The 22,554-nt window shown below is 43.7% G+C and overlaps 2 protein-coding genes across 2 annotated transcripts; both read right to left on the bottom strand.

Moving 5' to 3' along the window:
- Positions 1–4,197: 4,197 nt before the first annotated feature.
- Positions 4,198–6,887, bottom strand: LOC128116086 (zinc finger protein 664-like). The gene is made up of 2 exons (XM_052747352.1): positions 6,849–6,887; positions 4,198–6,632 (listed from the first exon to the last, which is right to left on the bottom strand). The coding sequence occupies exons 1-2, from the start codon at positions 6,885–6,887 to the stop codon at positions 5,247–5,249; spliced, it is 1,425 nt and encodes a 474-aa protein (XP_052603312.1). The 3' UTR covers positions 4,198–5,246.
- Positions 6,520–22,406, bottom strand: LOC128116085 (zinc finger protein 124-like). The gene is made up of 4 exons (XM_052747351.1): positions 22,333–22,406; positions 21,940–21,994; positions 8,587–8,713; positions 6,520–8,392 (listed from the first exon to the last, which is right to left on the bottom strand). The coding sequence occupies exons 1-4, from the start codon at positions 22,404–22,406 to the stop codon at positions 8,328–8,330; spliced, it is 321 nt and encodes a 106-aa protein (XP_052603311.1). The 3' UTR covers positions 6,520–8,327.
- Between the last annotated feature and the right edge of the window lie 148 nt (positions 22,407–22,554).

Below are 22,554 nucleotides of genomic sequence, written 5' to 3'. Positions count from 1 at the left end.
CCGTTATCACAGCCTTCCACACAATTAACTGCTATGATTTCACAAATACAGAATTACATTCAACACTGAATCACTCCTATAAGGCCTCTGAATTAAATACCAATTCTGCCAGAAAACAATCTATTGCATCTGAGGGGACATGACTGCATTATGAACATATTTAGTGGAATTTACCAAGTCTACAGTGCACATAATCTTTCCTAAGAGGACACAAATATCTTTTAGAATGACTGAAGAAATGACAATAAAGGATAAAATTATCTGTAAAAGCAGAATTTACAAAAGAAAAACTCCATAATTAGATGCATATGATACAAGTAGCTTGCCACATAAAAGAAAAAAATTAGCAAACTTGTAAACATCTGACTTATGATTTAGTTTGGTAGTACCCACCTTTAATCTCAGCACTTGGGAGGAAGAGACAGAAGATCTCCATGAGTTTGAGTCTAGCCTGGTCTACATAGCACATTCCAGGAGAGTCATGGCTATATAAAAGAAAGATCCTGTTGCAAAATTCAAAAAGAACCAGTCTCCCCAAATGTATTACATACATACTTAAGCCTATCATCTGATTAGATGGGAAGGTTAACATTTGTTATTCTAGAGGTGAATGGAAAACCGTTCAAAACTGAAGACAGGTAGGCAAGTAGCAGAAAACATCAAAGCCATCCAAGAGAAAAATAAACATACACATAACAGAATGGATATAAGTCAATACAGAAATAAAAGTGGTTTAGGGCTGGGGAGATGACTCAGTGGTGCTGTGGGATGTTGTGTATGGCAAATGTGTTGCTCTGATTGGTTGGTAAATAAATCACTGATTGGCCAGTGGCCAGGCAGGAAGTATAGGTGGGACAAGGAGGAGAATAAAGCTGGGAAGCAGAAGGCTGAGTCAGAGACACTGCCAGCCGCTGCCATGACCAACAGCATGTGAAGATGCTGGTAAGCCATGAGCCATGTGGCAAGCTATAATTTATAGAAATGGATTAGTTTAAGATATAAGAACAGTTAGCAAGAAGCCTGGTACGGCCATACAGTTTGTAAGCAATATAAGTCTCTGTGTTTACTTGGTTGGGTCTGAGCGGCTGTGGGACTGGCGGGTGAGAGAGATTTGCCCTGACCGTGTGCCAGGCAGGAAAACTCTAGCCACACAGTAGGTTAAGAGAATTTGCTGTGCAAGCATGAGGAACTGAGCCTGAATCCCTAGTACACTACCACATAAAAGGTGGGGTTTCATCACAAGCCTGCTTTTATCCTCAGAGCTATAGTAGGTAGAGGTAGGTGATAGATCACATCTTCCTGACTGCCAGGCCAGCTCCAGGCTAGGACCCTGTTTCACGGAAGAAAACTGGTGTGCTAGAGCAGGAAAACATGTTCATAAGTCACTAACACATATACCACACATAATTTTTTGAGGTATTAAGATGTTGTTTAAAATTAAACATAGATTAACAAATTTAAAGAATTGGATGCTAGAAAAATGGTCCTGATGTCTAGCTTGTATGAATGTATCCAATATTGGTGTCACTATATGTGGCAGTTTCTTGGGCAATGATTACAAAGAAGTACTATTATCTTGTAGGTACATATGGACATGCATAATCTTACACATGTCCAAGCAATGTTACTCATGAAGGCAATAACTAATGAGGAAATTATTCAAATGATTGATAAAATAAGTACTAAGTTATAATATTTGACCATACAGCCCTGAAAAAGGACAGCAGATACATTCAATATTTTCATGATAAATTCTTAAGTGCAAAAAGCAAGTCACATGCCAACACTAACATGTTTGTAAAGCAAATTATGTGTGTGCAGGCATATGGATGTGTCAGAAAAAGTGCATTGCATGCCATCAGTCTTCCAATGCTGGTGAGTGCAATTGAATAGATAAAAATATGCTTGTTTTCCTCTGTTAGTCTAAACTTGTAACAAAATGTGTGATGTTTTCACATATTTCCTGTGATTCTTAGAAATCCAATATGCTTTCGTCAAATGTATGAAAGAGGACTATTTACAACATACTAAACTATGTTTCTTAAATTTATTTTTGTAATTAAAATATAAGATGAACCTTGACATATATAACATCAGAGCAGCTTGCAAAGACTTGACATTACATATAACTCATACAAATTAAGTCAACATCCACCAAATTAAATAAGCATAATTTACTGCCATAATTTTAGGCATTGTTTGTATAAAACCCATGTATCAGAAAGTAGGCAAAGTAGGATGTTTGGGTTGTTTTTTTTTTTAGATTTATTTATTTATTTATTATGTATACAGAAGAGGGCGCCAGATCTCATTACAGATGGTTGTGAGCCACCATGTGGGTGCTGGGAATTGAACTCAGGACCTCTGGAAGAGCAGTCGGTGCTCTTAACCTCTGAGCCATCTCTCCAGCCCATTTTTTTTTGGGGGGGGGGGTTTCGAGACAGGGTTTCTCTGTGTAGCTTTGCGCCTTTCCTGGATCTCGCTCCATTGACCAGGCTGGCCTCAAAAGTAGGATTTTTTTTAGAGAAAAGGAAATACTCTGAAGTGTGTAGAATAAAACTAAAAACAGTTTTAGAAGTTTAAATTAGATTTTTAAAATTTATTTAAAAATTTTTTTTTTTACATACCAACCAGTTTCCCCTCCCTTCCCTCCTCCCGCTCCCCACCACCTCCCATCCACTCCTCAGAGAGGGTAAGGCCTCCCATGGGGAGTCAACAAAGTCTGGTGTATCAAGTTAAGGCAGGACCAAGCCTCTTCCCTCTGCATCAAGGCTGAGCAAGGTATCCCTCCATAGGGGATGGGCTCCAAAAAGCCAGTTTAAGCACTAGGGATAAATCCCGGTCCCACCGTCAGGGCCCCACAAACCGCCCAAGCCATAAAAATTTTAAACTGTTTTTTTTATTCATGAAAAACAATGAGTTAGACATTCATGAGGCATAGGTAGATGGATCTCTGGGAGGTCAAGGCCAGACTGCTCAACATAGTGAATTTTAAGTTATCCCATGCTATACAGTGAGAGCCTGTCTCAAAAACAAAACAAAACAAAAACCCCAACAACAACAAGAGCAAAGAACAATGGGACTACAGCTAAGAATGTCAGACCCTGCCGTCAAACCAGTACAATAATCCAACATTCATAAAAAAAATTCAGTGGCCCATTAGTCACAGTGATGGAACAAAGTACTTTTTTGTTTGGTTGGTTTTTTTTGAGACAAAGTTTCTTTATGTAGTTCTGGGTGTCCTGGAACTTGCTTTGTGGAAGGGGCTGGCCTTGAACCTAAAGAGGTCCACCTGCCTCTGCCTCCCAAGTGCTTGGGGCTAAAGGTGTGTGCCATCAATGCCCGGCATAACAAAATATTATTAATGAATATTTTTATATTAAAATATCAATGGGCTGCTAAATAAAACACAGAATCAAATGAAAGATAAAAACTAACTCATGTAAAAAAATACACCATTCATTAAACTTACACATTAGTTCTGCAACACACTTGACAAAATTATTTCATTATACTTTCCTTTATTCTCATGATTTGCTTTTGAGATGAAGGTTTCACCTCCTGGGAGTAAGGTATCCTTCTTCCACTTCACCCACGTGGATTAGTGCTAACTTTCTACAATAAAAATTAGAAATCTGGACATGGACCTTTAAAAATGAACTGCTGTTGCTGCTTGTGGAGGCAGACACCTTACATGGAAATATCGAGAAAGCTAACACCAGCAGACTACCAATTCAGGGTCAACTTGGAATAGTAAAATATGACATTTCGTTCACAATATGTATTTTTTGGATAATGCAAACAAATAAAAAACCCCAAAACCCAGTATGCAGTCCGTCATATTGCTGGCATTTACCAGAATGAGACTGAGGAGTTTTCAAGGGACTTGTCCAGTATTTGCTTTCACACTTGATACGTCACTGCTTTTTGTTATTTTTGTAGCAGAAAATTAGATCTGGACTGTTTGAACATGTGTGCCAATAAATACCAATTGTCTCTCTTTCTTTCTCTTCTTTTAGTTTTTCAAGGCAGAATTTCTCTGTGTCGCCATGGCTGTCCTGGAGATCCGCCTGCCTCTGCCTCCTGAGTGCTGGGATTAAAGACCAATTTTACCACCACCTGACCACAATTGTCTCTTTTTTTTTTTTTTTTTTTTTTTTTTTTTCCGTTTTTCGAGACAGGGTTTCTCTGTGTAGCTTTGCGCCTCTCCTGGAACTCACTTGGTAGCCCAGGCTGGCCTCGAACTCACAGAGATCCACCTGGCTCTGCCTCCCGAGTGCTGGGATTAAAGGAGTGCGCCACCACCGCCCGGCCACAATTGTCTCTTTTAATCAAACTTGTTTGTTTCCCCAACCTTACTATTTCTCAATTTTTTGTTTGTTTGTTTTTTGTTTTTTGAGACAGGGTTTCTCTGTGTAGTTTTGGTGCCTCTCCTGGAACTCACTCTGTAGCCCAGGCTGGCCTCGAACTCACAGAGAACAGCCTACCTCTGCCTCCCGAGTGCAGGGATTAAAGGCGTGCGCCACCACGGCCCAGTTATTTCTCAATTTTTGAGTTGAACCAAAAAATGTTCCCACATGTTTTCCAATGATGAATTCTCAAGATTCATTCTTCTAAATGCTATGAAAGTGGTAATGAAGACTTCACAAATTCTATATTTTAGAATTAACCTGTACTATATTCATGTCTGCAAAAGAACCTGGGATAATTGAAAAATCTGGACGATTTCTCATGTATGAAAGCTTTCTCTCCCAAATATTAACTTCAGTGTCTGTTGGGGCCCTGAGAGAACTAAAGGCTGTCTACATTGCGTGCACAAGGTTTCTCTCCAGTGTGAGATATTTCACATCTTCTTCACAACGAGAAGATTGCAGACGACGTTCTCTCGTTGCTTGCAGCCTTTCTCCAGTGTGTCTGCTCCCATGTATTTGAAGGCAACTACTAGTACTAAAAGCCACATTGATTAAAAAAATAGCTTTTCAAGCCTGGCAGCGGTGGTGTGCACCTTTAATCCTAGCACTAAAGAGGCAGAGGCAGGTGGATCTCTGCGAGTTCAAGGCCAGCCTGGTCTGCAGAATGAGTTCCAGGACAGCCAGGACTACATTGCAAAACTCTGTCTCAAAAAACAAACAAACAAACAAAAACTTATCTCTCCACTATGACATTCTCCCACATTTTCAGCATTAACTTTCGCTCTCCTGTAGTTTGATTTCTATAAGAGCTAACTAAAAGAAGACTTTCTCTTGCTACTTACAAACATCTTTATTTGTTCTACTATGAATCAGTGCATGTCTTCCCAAACGGTATGATGTCAAGAAACCTTTCCCACACTGCTTACACACATAAGGTCTCTCTCCAGTGTGAGTTCTTTCATGTATTTCCAGTTGATTAGAAGCTATAAATCCTTTCCCACACTTCTTACATTCATAGGGTCTCTTGCTGCTGTGGATTCGTTCATGTATTTGAACATAAAAAGCATAACGAAAGGCTTTCCCACATTGCTTACATTCATAGGGCCTCTCTCTTTTGTGGATTTGTTCATGTCTTTGAACATAAAAAGCATAACGAAAGGTTTTCCCACATTGCTGGCATGCATATGGTCTCTCTCCAGTATGGATTCTTTCATGTGTTTTAAGGGTACTGGAATAACCAAAGGTTTTCCCACAGTGCTCACACACATAGGGCCTCTCCCCAGTGTGAATTCTTTCATGTGTTTTTAGAGAACCAGAACAAGTAAAGCTTTTCCCACATTGCTTACAAACAAAGGGATTCACACCACTGTGAATTACTTCATGCTTTTGCAATTGGATCAAAAGCCTAAAGGCATTCCCACAATCCTTACATACATAAGGTTTTTCCCCAGTGTGAGTTCGTTCATGTACTTGAAGGTTACTAGAAGTAATGAATCCTTTCCCGCATTGTTTACATACATAGGGTTTCTCTCCAGTGTGGATTCTTGTGTGTCTTCGAAGGGAAGTAGAGCGAGAAAAACTTTTCCTACACTGATTACATGTGTAGGGCTTTGCACCACGATTACATACAAAAGACTTCTCAACAGTGTGAGTTATTTTATGTCTGATAAGGTAACCTAACCTAACAAAGCCTTTCCCACACAGTTCACACACATAGGTATTTTTACCACAATGAATCTTTTCATGTGTTTTTAAGAAATTGAGATATGAGAAGCATTTCCCACATTGCTTACATACGTAAGACTTCTTTGCTTGGTCATGTTGTTCATAGCTTTGATCAGGTCTGAAACAAGGAAGGTCTTCTTTGTAGTCCTTATTTTTAGGTTCCTCTCCAGTGTGAGCACTTTTGTGTGTCTGAAGGGACAGAAGAGGACTGGAGCTGCCCCCAAACTCCTTATGTTTATACAACTTCCATCCATATTCCTGGTCTTTATGAGGTTTGTGTCCTACCTGATGATTTAGGGGTGCACCTAGAGATGAATGGCCAATGCTTCCTTCTCCACACACATGCTTCTCACATGTGGAAAGTCCTGGAGAAGATTTCAGGTTCACAGGAGGCTCTGGAATACAGCTGAAGAGTTCTGTACTCTGAAGACTTTCTTCATATTCACAGAATTTCTCTATCAGTTGGCTGCTACAAAACAAGTGGAGAGTACATGACTAAGACTTGGTTTATTAATGACTGAACAAAAGGAATGTTGATTTCATGCTGAGAAAAAGTTTGAAACATGTTTGGACTGCAATGTTTTCCAAGACCACTTGAGGACAGTTAAAAGAGAAACAATGGTATTCATGTATGATGGGGTATATCACCTTGAGAACATTAGGTAGTCCCATAGCATTTTAACACAAATTTGAATCCACAATATTATACACTTTCTGGATGTACTTCAAATACACTGGATCCACCAGCATATTGGAGATACCAGCAGGGTGGAATGACCACTGGGGACAGGAGCAGATATGGTGTGATGCTGGCCTGAGCCTAGGAGACACCAGCAGGGTAGAATGACCACTGGGGACAGGAGCAGATATGGTGTGATGCTGGCCTGAGCCTAGGGGACAATCTATGTGTGCTACCAGTGGTAGACCTAGAGAAGTGGAGCTGACTAGGGTCTTGGGAGCCCAGAAACAGTGAGTCTCCACCAGATATGAGACATTAGATTGTTTACACTGTCGGAGGCTGAGTTTGCCTTGATTTGATTATTACTATGATTTGATTATTACTATGTTCTTCCTCTTGGAGTATGAAATTACGTAACTGACTTTTTGTACCTACACTTCAAAGACTCTTCACTTTTTTTTTTTTTTTCCTTCGAGACAGGGTTCCTCTGTGTAGCTTTGTGCCTTTTCTGGAACTCACTTGGTAGCCCAGGCTGGCCTCGAACTCACAGAGATCCACCTGGCTCTGCTTCCCAAGTGCTGGGACTCTTCATTTTTTAAAAAGATACTTGGATTTTAAGGGAACTTCGACTTTTAAAGTATTGAAATATCTTAAGACTATTTCTTAGCTTTTTTAAATTAATTTTTCTTTTCTTTCTTTTTTTTTTTGGTTTTTGAGATAGGGTTTCTCTGCATAGTCCTGAAACTTACTCTGTAGACCAGGCATCCCTCTGTAGACCAGCTGGTATTGCTGGTATTAATAGTAACATGACATCATGGAGACAAACAAAAAGGACAGCTAATGGCTTAATATGGGGTGTTTGTGTCTCACGTCGACAAGGAGTCAATTGTGCTGGTATTTTGTCAACTTGACAAAACCTAGAGTCTTCGTAGGGAACTTCAATTGAGAAAATGTCCCCATCACACTGGCCTGTAAGCAACCTGTGGAGCTTGATTGACAAGCAGTGTGGAAGTGCTTAGTTCTCTGTGAGCAATGCCACTCCCAGGCAGCTTGTCAGGAGGTGTATAAGAAAACAAAGTAAGCAAGACAGTGAGCAGCAATCCTCCATGGCCTCTGCTTTCTGTTCATGCCCTTGACTGCCTGCTTGAGTTCATGCCCTAATTTCCCTTGACTGCAAAATACAAGGTGAAATTAACCCTTTCCACATCAAGTTGCTTTGGCTCATGGACTTCATCCCAGCAATACAAAACCAAACGAAGACACTCTGTATGGCATAAAGTTTGTATATATGAACTACGATAACACATCACATATGACATCATCATATTCTAGTTGTCCTCAAAATTGAAATGTTTGGGATGTACTATTGCTGATGCTTAACACACGAATTTTAGGAGAGAGTTTCCTGAAAGTGGTTTGATGCTGGATATCAAATGCATCTTTTTCCTCTTTGTAAAATGTTCTATCGCACCACCAGCACTCTAGAATATGGTTATCTTTTAGGAAACAAATTACCTTAGTTTTCTCCAGAGATTTTCACACTCATTTACAACCTTCTGGTTCTCCAACTTGTTTCCTAAAATGCAGAATCAGAGAAATAGTTAAGAATTATTATTTACAGAAAAAATAGATAACACCTAAAGTGAAGGTATAAGTGATCTGACACATGCACCCCCCCTTCCCCTTCCCATATTCCATTTCATACATCAACACTGATAAGCTAGAAACATTGTCCTATAATGGGCTAGAAAAGGCAATGCTCATGTGTACCTATAGCAGCCAGGTTCCTCAAGGTTTCCTGCATCACATCTTTGTACAGCTTCTTCTGGGATGGATCCAGCAGAGCCCACTCCTCCTTGGTGAACTTCACAGCCACATCCTCAAAGCTCACTGACTCCTAAAAGCACACACATATATTTCCCGGAAAGTGAGCCTCATGGCACTGGAGATGCACACAGAATTAATGAGAAGTTGACACGACACTATGTTCCACAAGTTGTCTTGGTCATCACACTCTACTGCTCATATAGGCTAGGATTCCTCCAAACACAAACTGGAGCTTTCTGGGAAGGAAACATGAAGATAGCATGAGCTCTTGTGCACACCACTGTGCTAGTTTCTCTTTCTGTCCTGCATCTTTCTAACAACTTTCATCACAAATTCTGATGGTCTAATACCCTCCAGGGAGTCAATATCAGCAGTCCTTAGAATGTGTGTGCTTAGAAATGCTGGACAAAACAGTCTCCTGGTATCTGGGAACTGAGATCTCCAATGATTTCTTCCCCCCATAGCTATAAGAAGTCAGGTAAATTTCTTACAGAGTTGATGACAACTATATCTCAAGTTAAAAAAGCACAAGAACAACATCTGTTCTCCCTGGAATAATCTCATAGGCATCAGAGAAATATTATCTGATTAAACCTGAATATTTTCTCTCACTGATGACTCTTTATCACTTAGTTTGGTAGACACTACTTATGCATTTTTTTATTTACTATGTGTGTGCATGGGGGTGGATGAGCATGCTCCAGTGCTCTTATGGAGGTCAGCAACAACTCGTGGGAGTTGGTTCTCTCTTTCCATCTTAACAAGGGTTCTAGAGATTGAATTCAGACCATCAGGGTTGCATAGTAAGTGCCTTTACTGCTGAACCATCTCAGCAGACCTCTAGTTAATACTTACAACTTGTTAGGAAGCTGAGTATATCTCCTGTGGTTGCACTAAAGGCCAGTATTAGAAAGTATATAGCTGGGTCCTCTGGACCATTCTTAATCAAACAGCAAACCAGACTCATGATGAATAATAATTTATTTCATTTGTGCCTTAAGTTGATTTCTATTGCTATGATAAAACATGATCAAGTGCAACTTGGGCAGGAAAGTATTTATATGGATTACAGGTTATAGTCAATCACTGAGGGAAGCCAAGGCAGGAGACTCAGGAAAGACTTGCCCACAGGCCAATCTGGTGGAACCAGTTCAACTGAGATTCCCTCTTCTCAGGATGTCAAGGTCACAACCAACTGAACCATCTCACTGGCCCATCACACCATTTTTATTTGGGAATGTCACTGAACTATTAAACAATGGAAACATGTTCTTAGACAAAGCTCTAATTTAACAACATGTCACCTCTATAATCTGTAAAACATGCTTTAAAGTAAAATACTTGATTTAATCTATTACCTGCAACTAATATCTGTAATAAATGTCTAAAACCAGTCCCCTACACAGGGCACTATGCTCCCTCATTGAAGGTGGCCATGTCAGAAGAGCAGCAGATGGCACTTGAACTTTGGGAATTCAGCCCACCAAGAAGCAAAACACTGATAGGTGAATCTGATAGGCAAGGCCCCGAGGGCTTTGGCTCCAGAATGTCTCTTGCTCCAGCTGTGCCCTTACATATTTGCCACTGCCTTTTTCTCTGGTATCTGGTATGGTGTGAATGGGTGTGGGGGATCCCCACTGCCCTTAATATAGTGTGATTATCTCATGGAAAGATTCCATTCTACTGGGCCTTTTTACCTGTGGATTATTATGAAGATAATTTCCTCTTAAGTTGTACTGTTTAACTGAGGTAATGATTTTATGCAATAATAGTTGTTAGTTTAAACAGAATTTTGATGATTAAGAATTTCTAACAAATACAGTAAGGGTTATTATAGAGGTTAGTTTAGTTTAGTGGGAAAATTAATAGAGGTAAAGGTAGGATATAGTGTTCTCCCAATCCTTGATAAAGTAGGAGCTGCAGAGTATACAAAATAGAACCAAGGAAGTGTCACACAGGTAGGACTTTTGAGTTTCTTTGGAGGAGCTGTATAGACTGTGGCTTAAGTTAATGACTGAGGAAAAGAGTCCGAGGCGTTAGCTCAAGTTCTTTTTGATATTGGGAATTGTGTTCACAGGTTTCGGTGTGCACCATAGCTAAAACAAACTTTTTTTCTATACACCTGGTCTTTTTTTTTTTTTTAAAGATTTATTTATTATGTATACAGTGTTCTGTCTGCATATATGCATGCAGGTCAGAAGAGGGCGCCATATCTCATCACAGATGGTTGCTGAGCCATCTCTCCAGCCTTTAAACACTTGACTTCAGGTAACTAGAAAACAAAGAACTGGATGGTTAGTTGGACTGGACTCTAAAATAAAGTGAAACTACTAACCTGTTTTTCTGGCAATTATAAAAACTACTGCCTATATAAACAGTTATTCCTGAAAGGCTCCTGATTTATGAGAAGTCTAAAAGATAAATGTTTAACTGTATGTGGGTTCTTAGGGATAATTTGTTTTTCACCTGTAATATATAAAATGTTTAATCATATGAGGGATATGGAAAACATGCTGTTTTTTACTTATATTCATTGTAATCACTCACTTAAAAAATAGAATGTAACCACATTGTAATTTTTATATGGCTTAGAAAATTTTGCTGGGGTATATAAGCTGTAAGGGAAAAAAAAGGAACAAAAGGAAGAAATCTGGAAGTTGTGGAGAAGTCATCAGGAAAGGAAAAGAAAGGAAATGTCAAGGTTGGAGAATAGAACAGAAAAAGAATAGAGTATAACAAAGACTAAAAGAAAAATAAAAAGAAGAAGAACTTTATCCCTCAGAAAATAAGCTTGTGTGTTTCTTCTCTCTGACTCTGCATCTTATTCCCAGTCTCTCTGACCTGCAGAAGGCTGGATCCTCTGTACCTCCTAGAAGCCACAGGTTGCCAAGTAAAAAGCCCAGTGACAGATGTTAGTTACTGTTGGTCTGAGCTGTCCCCAAAGCCCCTTCTCCCCAAATGAAAACCCCAAACAGGCCCTCATCACAGCTCTTGGCTGCCCACTACATTGTTACTGCAGAGGTAGAAAAGTCACTACCACCCTTCACTTCCGTGAGCCCTGAGAGCCACAGTAACAACCAGCCTGGAATATAAGTCCATGGTGTGATTGCATCAAGGTTATAGGGTAAGAGATCACATTCTGATTGAATTTAAGGCCCACTCCACACAAGGAAAAACATATCTGTTCCTGTAAATCTGACCCAGAGCTGGAGAATTCACAGTATTAATAATACTAATTTACAAATTGTAACAATCTCAATATCTATCTCTAGACTCATAGATAAGTGCAACACTTATCCTTGTGAGAAATTTTTCTGTGTGCAGTGGACAGTGATTAATGCAGAAAAATTCACCACTTGTGAAAGTGAAACAAATAAGTGTCTACGGAGTGCTCAGGTATAAACAGAACATCTACATTATACCTCTATCTCCCACCCGGGTCCTCCAGGCTCACGAAACATTGATCAGTAAAGGACAGAATGATTGTAAAAGTCAGACACTGGGCTGAAACAATATCTTCTAGACATGATAGGACTACAGCATAAAATAACAGCAATTATGTTCATCTGCAGGAGATGAAGCCAGTCAGCATTTTCAGCATGCATGAGGGATAAGCTGATAAACCACTCACCATTGTTTGAAGAGTTATGTCTCTTGGTAAATCAACTGTGCTCCGGAACATGGCCTTTGAACCTTGTACATAAGAGCAGCAAAAACTAGCAGGGTGGTGGTGTTCCACTAACCCCAGTGCTCTGGAGAAAGGAAGCAGGGGAATCTTTGTGAGTATGAGGCCAGCCTGGTCTACACAGCTAGTTCCAGGACAGCCAGGGCTACACAGAGAAACCCCATCTCAAAAAACAACAAAACAAAACAAAAAACAAACAAAAATAACCAAGCAACCAACTAACCAAATAGATAAATAGATAAACAAACAAACCAACCAAACCAAAGGGTTACTGCATGTTTTTAGAGATCAGTGTTGCATCTAAGTTGTCTACTTAGTTTCCATTAGAATTCCTGTCTTTATCCATACAAGGTTTAGGTTAAAGACTAATTAAAAATTTTAAAACAATCAAGTTAACACTGTAGCATAAAAATTGACAAATCATAGCTCTAACTAAAAGTTTAAAAATCTTTGATTAGAGAATTATCTTTATGGCAGCTATATGTATATAAATACTGTCTACATGTCCATATTATTCTGTATACATAGTATCAAATTTGTTTATGAGTGAGTGCAGGTGGAGAGGCAGCTCAATTGTATCTCTCCAGGCCCAGAAAACACAAATTTAAAACTCAATGTGGCCTTCTTGGGGTAAACTACAAAGGGAATCCGATGTCTCCAGGCATATGTTAGGGACTGATGTGGTCTTCACATTATACAATTCAAAGAGAAGTTATGAAGTACACATACTTGTATCTTTTTGATAGGGTGGCATCTTTTTGATCATTATCCCAATGGTCTTTGTCTTAGTATTGGTTTGCGAGATGGTCAATACAAATTCTTATCATTTAAAAAATAAGCTAGCTTTTGTAGGTCATCTTTCTCCAAGTTGAAACATTCTCTCCAAATTGAAATATTTGCCCCAAGGAGGAGGCTTCACTAGCTTCAGGTGGTAAACAGCAGGTAAAACCAAAGATAACATATCCAGAAAGAGTAAAAACTTGGAAGATTGCTGCAGATCCCTACCAACAGGCTCAAATGGAGTAAACAGTTCCTGGGTATGGAGCCTCGGCCCAGCCAAACTGCTGGAAGGCATGTTGGGACTATGGAGCTACATGGAAACTGAGTAGAAGAGTCGAAGGGTGGCAGTGGCTGAGAGACAAGATAAAGATTTTCCCCTTAGCTCTTTAACTTTACTTATGTCCCTGGTGTATATCTGTTCCAGCAGATTTCCATTCAGTTAACAGACACTCTCCAGAAATCAATTGCGGCGTGTAAACTGCTCCAAAGAGACCTACATCATGCTAGCCCCAGGTAGTATACTGCAGAATCAGCCAGACCCGGACTTGCAGAAAGCCACTGTAAACTAGTCCAGCCACTGTGATTGCTTGCTGTCTCTTCAGGCTGGGTCAGCCCACCAGCTGCTTCCAAATGCACCCTACCATTGCCTGAATCTCCTCCCTCCCTCTCCCAGGCTTTGATCAGCATTCTGGACTTCCTGGGCCCCCAATTTCAGCTGAGAAGCATTTACAGAAGAGATTACACGTACTCTTACCATTAACAAAAGGCTGGGATGTCAGATCCAAAGGAAACACCAATACCCAAACTCCATAAAACAGTCCAAGGAGCTCAACCTGGACAACAGGAGCATTTCTGGTGATGAGATCAAAGCCAGTATTTCTTAGGAACTTGGGAAGCCAGTTCCCCTCTACCAAAAGGAGGCGTTTCCCTTACCTCTGGCAGGCGTCTGGCTGCTTGTCGCACCGATTAGCATATGAAAGGCATGCCGGTGTCGTAAGTACCTGTTACACATTTCAAAGTCCAAGCTAGCACCTGATCCCCACCACCTCCCTTATCCTAAACTTCCTGCAGTTCATGGGCTTCCCTTCCTCAACTGAACCTCTAAACCAGCTATTCTTGCAAGGAATTTTCTCTCTCTATGCTATGATCCCGCTTCTCTCACTATGGTCTCTCTATTCTGTAACTCTGTTATTCTCCCCTCTCTCTCAGATAGCCCTGGCCATGTCCAGTCTGCTGGCCATGTTCAGTCTGCTGGTCACGTCCAGTCTACTTTCTCTCCCTGCTCTGAACTCTTCCAGATGCCCCAGGCTGTTCTTTCTCATGTCTACAATAAAAACCTTCCCCTTAATCATACCAGAGAACAGTCATGTGTCAGTTTACGCAGGAATCTCTGCACCTGCACTGCTAGCACTACTGACCTGGTCCCTACAGACTTCCCCTTAGGCCTGCCTCCGCTCTCTGCCTGTGACTTCAGGACAGACTGTGATCTCTGCAGCCTCTTCAACCATTTCCTAGCCATTCTGTAACCTGAGCTGTCTATCATTGTGTGATCTGCTGGGTAGTGTCAGTGATCAAACTGGGATAAAGGGCAGGAGTGGTAGTGCACATCTTTCATCCCAGTACAGGAGGCAGAGCCAAGCAGCTCTGGGAGTTCAGTGCCAGCCTCCTCTACCTACATGGGGAGTAGCAGGGCAGCTAGTACAAAATAGTTACACGGTGTCTCAAAAAACAAACAAACGAACACAACAACCATACTGGGATATATGGGCAAGAGTGGGGGCACGTAAGTTTTAGCCCCAGTACTCTGGAGGCCCGGCGGACGCGGACGGACTTCCCTTGTTTCAAACCCAGGACAAATGACCAAGGAGCTTATTTAACACATCGAAGGGGACCTGGCCGCCAGGTTCTCCCAGCATCTCACAGTCTACCTGTTACAGGGCCCTCCTGCCTCACAGTCCACGTCCCCTACCCAAAACTCAGCAGCCCTGGGGCTGGGTGCCAGTCCCTTCTTGCCAGCTCTCTTTGTACCTTCCCATCTCCTGGCGGCTGCACCTGGTTCCCCTCTCTCCTTTCTCCCTTCCCCTCCCCTCTCTTGTCACATGACTCAAGGGACCTGTCCACTCCGGACTTTACCAGATGTCCCTGGGTCTGACTCTGGCTATGCTTTCCCATCTATAATAAACTTTCTCCCCCACCACACCTAGAAGCAGTCATGTTTTCATTTTTTTTTCATTCAATTTCCACAACAGTGTTGTCTACACAGGTAGTTCCAGGCCAAGCATAGTGAGACTTAGTGAAAGATTTACAACAAGCCCCCATGGTCAGGCCTGTCTGCATATGCCTGGCGGACACTTCCGCCTAGCTAGGTCCAGGTCCAGATAGCCATTTCCGGGTCAGGGCATCTCGCGTGACCAAGATCCATGACGTCCCACTAGCCACGTAAGTGCGCAACGTGGCCATGTGATCTACGCGCTTGCGTGTAGTAGTGACGCTGATCTGTCCACGCCCAGCCTTTAAAATCAGGCGCCATGTTCCCGGTTCCTTCTTCTTCTCTACACACGTGTTTCCCGCAGGCCTGTTCACTCTCTGTCCCTTTAATAAAACTCTTGTTAGCGGATTCTGTCGTGTTTCGTGGCATTTCCTTGCAGGGTAAGCACATAACGCAGCCGAAAAACTAACTTTTTTGGTGCCGTGCCGAGCGGGCGCTTCCGGGCGCCCGGCGCCTGGGAACCCGTAAACCGGGGACTGCAACACTCTGCTCCGTACGCGACAGACCGCTCTCCATTTCGCCTGACCGCAAAAATTCCATGCAACACCGCTTTCTCCGATTGGTGAGTCCCCCCATTTTTCGGCCAGCGTAAACGGTTTCCTGAATCGTCCGGCGCCTCACCAGTATTCTTGAGACCGGGGAACCCCCGACCACGGTCTTCATTGCCTACGGTCGGCCCCTATCGCAGGCCTGAGATTTCTAGCCCTCTCCCACGTCTGCAGCCTGAGATATTTCTCGCGTTGGAACCACCGCCGTTGGGTGCGTCCTGGGGGCCACGTGGTGCCAACACGTTCATCCAACTTGACGAAGCGGCAGACGCTGTCCGGGTTCCTGGGGAATCCTTTCCTCGCGTGGCAGGGGTCCCTGTTTCTGTGGCTGACAAGCCAAGGAACAGCTTGTGCCCAGTATCTGTCCTTGGCCTTGGGGACGCCTGGGGCCGTCTGGTCCCTGTTTCAAGTGTGGGAGAGAAGGCCACTGGGCCCGGGCTTGCACCGCCGGCCCACGAAGGGCACCGAGAAAGCCTTGTCCAAACTGTTACCAAAAGGGTCACTGGTCAGCTGACTGTCCTAATGTCCCAAGCGACGCAGGAACGCCAGATGAAGACCACCCTCCAGCTGACTTTGTAGGCTTGGCTTACAGCGAGGACTGACGCTGCCTGGTTTCCGCCCCGGCCACTCCCATCTCACACAGGGAACCTAGGGTAATTATAAAGGTCAATGGGCGCCCCATCTCGTTCCTTTTGGACACCAGAGCTACCTACTCTGTCCTGAGAGAGTTTTGGGGGCCCACCTCTCCTGCTCGTCTCCCTATTGTCGGGGTTGGGGGACAGCCTTATCTACCTCATCAGACACCACCACTCAATTGCATTTTCAGAGGCATCCCTCTCACACACACATTCTTAGTGGTGCCAAGCTGCCCTGTACCTTTAATGGGGAGGGATCTTCTAGCTAAGGTAGGAGCGTCCATTTCTTTCGCTCCACACATTCGCTCCATCCCAGACGCGCCAGCAGCTCCTTTACTTCTACTCCTAGCCACTCACTCTTCTGACTCTAACAATTCTTTTCCCCTACCAGCTTCTCAGGTAGACCCAAAAGTCTGGGATACCCAGAACCCTTCTATTGCTAGACACCATCAGCCTGTTATTATCCAGCTACAAGATCCTGCAAGGTATATCACCCAAGCTCAGTATCCTCTCTCACTCCAGAGCCTGAGAGGACTTAAGCCTATCAATTCTGACCTTCTCAGGAAAAAGCTGCTCCGCCTAACTTCTTCACCTTTTAACACTCCCATTCTTGCAGTTAAAAAGTCTAACGGAACCTACCGCCTGGTTCAAGACCTCCGGCTCATTAACTCTGCAGTGGTCCCTCTCCATCCTGTAGTGCCTAACCCTTATACTCTCCTGTCCACTATCCCTTCAGGAACCTCTCACTTCTCAGTTCTAGATCTCAAAGACGCCTTCTTTTCTATTCCTCTCAGTCCTCAGTCTCAAAATATCTTTGCTTTTACCTGGACTGACCCTGACACCCACCGGTCCACACAGCTGACCTGGACTGTTCTGCCACAGGGATTCAGAGTCAGTCCACACCTATTTGGTCAGGCTCTGGCCTCTGACCTGCTTTCTCTGTCTCTCCCTGGCTCTAAACTAATACAGTATGTAGATGATATTTTACTCTGTAGCCTATCCTTACAGGTTAGCCAAACTAACACCTCTGCTCTCCTAAATTTCTTATCCAGCTGGTGTTACAGGGTATCTCCTTCTAAAGTTCAGCTGTCAACTCCCCAGGTCACCTATTTAGGTCTATCCATTACTCCAACTCACAAGGCTATTACTGTAGACAGGAAGTGTCTAATCTAGTCCCTCACAGTCCCTTCTACTAAACAGGAGATTCTGTCTTTCCTAGGAATAGCGGGCTTTGTACGGTCCTGGGTTCCATCTTTTTCTCTCCTTGCTCGCCCCTTATAGGAGGTAGCTCAGGGCTCACCACACGAGCCCCTCCTTCATCCTGTCACTAAACCTTTCCAAAAGCTCCAGCAGGCTCTTCTTCAGGCTCCAGCGCTCCATCTCCCAGACTTAACCCGTTCCTTCTCCCTCTATGTAGCAGAGAAAGAGGGATTTGCCCTGGGAACTCTAGGGCATCAGCTGGGACCCTCCTTTGCACCTGTAGCCTATCTGTCAAAGAAGCTAGACCTTACCAGTCAGGGCTGGGCACCTTGCATCCGTGCCTTAGCAGCTGCAGAGCTCCTTATTTGGGAATCAAAGAAGCTAAGTTTTGGGTCATCTATTACTGTTTTCTCTCACCATAATCTGTCCCATCTTTTAACTTATAAAGGCTTACAAACTTTACCTCCTTCCCGAGTTCTTTCTCTCCAGGTGGCATTACTAGAGGATGCGATGCTTACTTTCCGGACCTGTCCACCTCTCAATATTTCAAGCCTCCTTCCTCAACCTAATACTGACTATTCTCCTCATTCCTGCACTGAAACTTTAGAAGAGCTGCTACCTCACCCTTCACACATACAGGAGGGCACATTGCCTCAGGCTACTTATACCTGGTACACAGATGGCAGCTCCTTCTTATATGAAGGGACCCGTAAAGCGGGTTATGCCATAGTGTCAGATACTGAGATAGTAGAGGCACAGGCATTACCCACACACACCACCAACCAACAGGCTGAGCTGATAGCTCTCACCCGTGCCTTCCAATTGGCACAGGGACAATCTCTAAATGTTTACACAGACTCCAAATATGCTTTTCATATCCTCCTGTCCCACACTGCTATTTGGAGGGAGCGTGGCCTTCTCACAACAAAAGGGGGATCCATATCTAACTCAGGCCAAATAATGGCCATGCTGGAGGCTTCCCACCTCCCCAGGGCTATAGGAATTGTCCACTGCCCGTCTCATCAGACCGACAGCTCCATCATCTCTAAGGGAAACAACCGGGCTGACCAGGCAGCCAGGACAGCGGCCCTCCAGGGCTGAGTCTCACCTCACCCACCACAGGGAATCCATACAGTACAGCCTACACCCTCACAGGGAATTCCAGACACTAGACAAATTCTTTCCTATCTACACCAGCTCTTTCATCCTAATAATCTTGCTCTGTCTCAATTCGTAAAAGCTCACCTGCAGCCCACCGCTGAGGATCTACAGTTCTTAAGACCTATTACTGCCTCTTGTGAGATCTGCCAAAAAACAGATCCCAATACCAAGTACAGGAGTCAGCCTTTTCCCACCCACCAGGCTAGAGGTTCCCTTCCAGGGACTGACTGGCAGCTCGATTTTACCCATATGCCCACCGTCAGGAAAGTTAAGTATCTCCTCGTGATGGTGGACTCATTTTCAAATTGGGTGGAGGCATATCCGGTTTCTAATAAGCGGGCTCAGACAGTTGCAGACCTCCTTCTCTGAGAAATTATTCCTCGGTTTGGAGTCCCTGCTTCTCTCCAGTCTGACAATGGCCCAGAATTCACTTCTCAGATTTCTCAGACACTAGCTAAGGCGTTAAATATTCCCTGGAATTTCCATATCCCATACCGTCCTCAATCCTCAGGAAAGGTGGAGCATACCAACCGGTCTTTAAAAACTATTCTTACTAAGATGTCACAGGAACTTCATCTCGACTGGGTAAGATTATTGCCTCTAGCTCTCCTCAGGCTCAGGGCTCTTCCTAAAAAGCCTCTTTCAATCTCTCCGTTTGAACTAATGTATGGAAGGCCAGTTCTAACACCAGGTCTTCTATCCAACCCTCCAACTGTTCCAGACAGCCTGTTAACTCCTCTTTTATGTCACCTAAGGTCTATTCTATGGAGCTACGCAGACTGTTCATTACCTCAGCCGTGTGACAATAATTGTCCACCTCCAATACACATTGGGGATCAGGTTCTTTTCTTCCCTCCAGGCCAGCGCCCTTCACCCCTTTCCCCTAAGTGGCAGGGACCCTTCAAGGTAATTCTTGTGACTCCTACAGCTGCTAAACTCGAGGGTTTTCCTCACTGGGTCCACCTGTCTCATCTAAAACCTTTTATCTCACCTCCATCCCAGAAAAATCTCTCTTCATATACAGTGAAACAAACAGGACCTCTCACTCTCAAGCTCCAGAGGACACCAGGATCCACTGCCTTGTCACCAATTCCAGAGGAATAAGGTATCACCCCTTCATTTCCCAACCAGGGCCACACAGAGCCGGAGGCAAAAAGGACCATCAAAAATATCCAGGCGGTAAGGAATAATGTAATACAATAATCTATCATTGTTCAATACTCAGCACCTGATCACCTGCGTTTCCTAAATGCTAACCTAATAAGGGAAACCGGTGCCTTAAATAAACTACCTCTAATAAGGCTTGTCTCAGATAGAGATTAAGCAGAGTACTAAGGCCAGATCTACCTCAGGTAAATATCACATGTCTCTATCTGGACAGACCAGATCTACCTCAGACAAATGCCAACTCCAAAATAAAATAATAATGATTCTTTCTCTCTAAGCCTTTTCTATGTCAACAGTATCTTGTCAAACAGAAGGTTCCTAGCCACAGCACGGAAGGTTCCCAGCCACAGCACGGATGGACAGCCGCAGAACGAGGGGATGGCAGAACTTCATTCCAGGACCTGCCCACCACCATCCTAGGACTTCACAAGATACCCTCTCATCCCCCTGCTCCCCAAGAGCCAACCAACGCCCACTATTCAGCTGGAAGCAGTCTTTGAGAGAAACGTCGCCCCCATACCCAGTCAACCACAATTTTTTCTTTTTTTTAAAAAGAAAGAGTCAGGGATGAAAGATTTACAACAAGCCCCCACGGTCAGGCTTGTCTGCATATGCCTGGCGGACACTTCCGCCTAGCTAGGTCCAGGTCCAGATAGCCATTTCCGGGTCAGGGCATCTCGCGTGACCAAGATCCATGACGTCCCACTAGCCACGTAAGTGCGCAATGTGGCCATGTGATCTACACGCTTGCATGTAGTAGTGACGCTGATCTGTCCACGCCCAGCCTTTAAAATCTGGCGCCATGTTCCCGGTTCCTCCTTCTTCTCCACACACGTGTTTCCCGCAGGCCTGTTCACTCTCTGTCCCTTTAATAAAACTCTTGTTAGCGGATTCTGTCGTGTTTCGTGGCATTTCCTTGCAGGGTAAGCACACAACGCAGCCGAAAAACTAACACTTAGTCTCAAAAAAGAGATGGAGAGATTGAGAGAGAGAGAGAGAGAGAGAGAGAGAGAGAGAGAGAGAGAGAGAAATGAAACAAAATAAACAAGAACAAAAAACAAACAAGATAAAAGATTGGAATAAAGCACTTGAATTGCCACTGCCCAGGTAGAAAGCAAAGTCAGGCTTATTTGACAAATTACCAACAACAATGCTGGTGAATTTGAGTAGTCAATAAATTCTCACACTGTAACCTGCCTGGCAAAACTGAGGATATTTTAAAGACTGAAACAATGGACTCCCACCCCATCACCACCACCCCGCCCGCCCCCAAATGAGAATTTCTTCAGGAATCTCATGCTGAAAGAAGGAAAAGATGCCAATCAAAGGGGGGGGGGGTTGTCTCTCAGAAAGAGATTTCACACCCTTCTAACACCTTGTCAGACACCCTGCTGGGAAGAAGCTGAATCCCAGCAATGACGGTCTTTGGAGGGCGGGACCACACCTTGACCAGCACTGCAGGCATTTGCATGTCCTTGGTCCTCTAAACTTTCTCACTTCAGGACCCTGAAGACAGACTTAGGGGCCTCTCTCCATTGTGCATTCACTGAATGAATCTTTTTCTGTTTTCCACTAATTACTTGGCTCTCTTTATTGGCTTATTGAGAACAGGCCTGACTTAGGGCACAGCTTGGGAATGTCAAGTTCAAGAACACAAATGTGCCTATTTGTTGCTCATATAACAGCCTCAAGGCTCTTGGGGTCATTGTTAGACAAACGATGTTACAGGATAAGCAGAAAGGGAGCTGAGGAGAGCTTCTTTGGACAGTTACAGCATCAAGCCACAGGCAGCCATGTTGAAGCCCTGAAGGGAGAAACAGCCTTCAGTTCCTGAGGAGTGAGGGAAGTTACCTGCTCAAAAAGGTTTAGGGTGGGGACAGGAATAATCAGTGTTCCCAGACCTAACCTAAGAACAGGCAGTGTGAAAGAGCAGTGGGGTGAGAACTCTTAAAGACCAGAGCCCAGGAGCAGGGTATGGTGGTGCACCCCTTTAATCCCAGCATGGGGAGCAGAGGCAGGCCGATTTCTGAGTCTTAGGCAGCCTTGTGTACAACACGGGTTCCGGGACAGCCAGAGCTACACAGAAAAACCCTGTCTCAAAAACCAACCAAAAAACAAACAAACAAAACAAACAAAACAAAAACAAAAAACCCGAAGACTAGTGCCTTGACTCTAAGCCATCCTGCATCTAGTTATGACAGAGGGAAGGCAAGTAAGAGTCCACAAAGGCTTGGTTTTCCCCACCTGAAGTGCAGTTGCTCCTTGGATGGGTAAAAGCCTCGGGTCATGAGGAATTGTGTCGGGCTGTGCAGGGCCATAGCCCCTAGCCATAAGGAATTGCTGAGCCTGACCATTCATTCCTCTTCACCTGCAGAAACAATATGCCTGGGTCCCACCCTGACTCCACTCCCAGCTTTAACTTCCTGGCGGCTACTTAGGTATAAATACAGACTCTCTAAATGCACT

The sequence above is a fragment of the Peromyscus californicus genome, unplaced genomic scaffold (assembly GCF_007827085.1).
Source record: "Peromyscus californicus insignis strain IS unplaced genomic scaffold, ASM782708v3 Scaffold_1__1_contigs__length_55948999, whole genome shotgun sequence".
Taxonomy (NCBI): Eukaryota; Metazoa; Chordata; class Mammalia; order Rodentia; family Cricetidae; genus Peromyscus; species Peromyscus californicus.
This window is presented reverse-complemented; position numbering and strand designations above follow the sequence as displayed.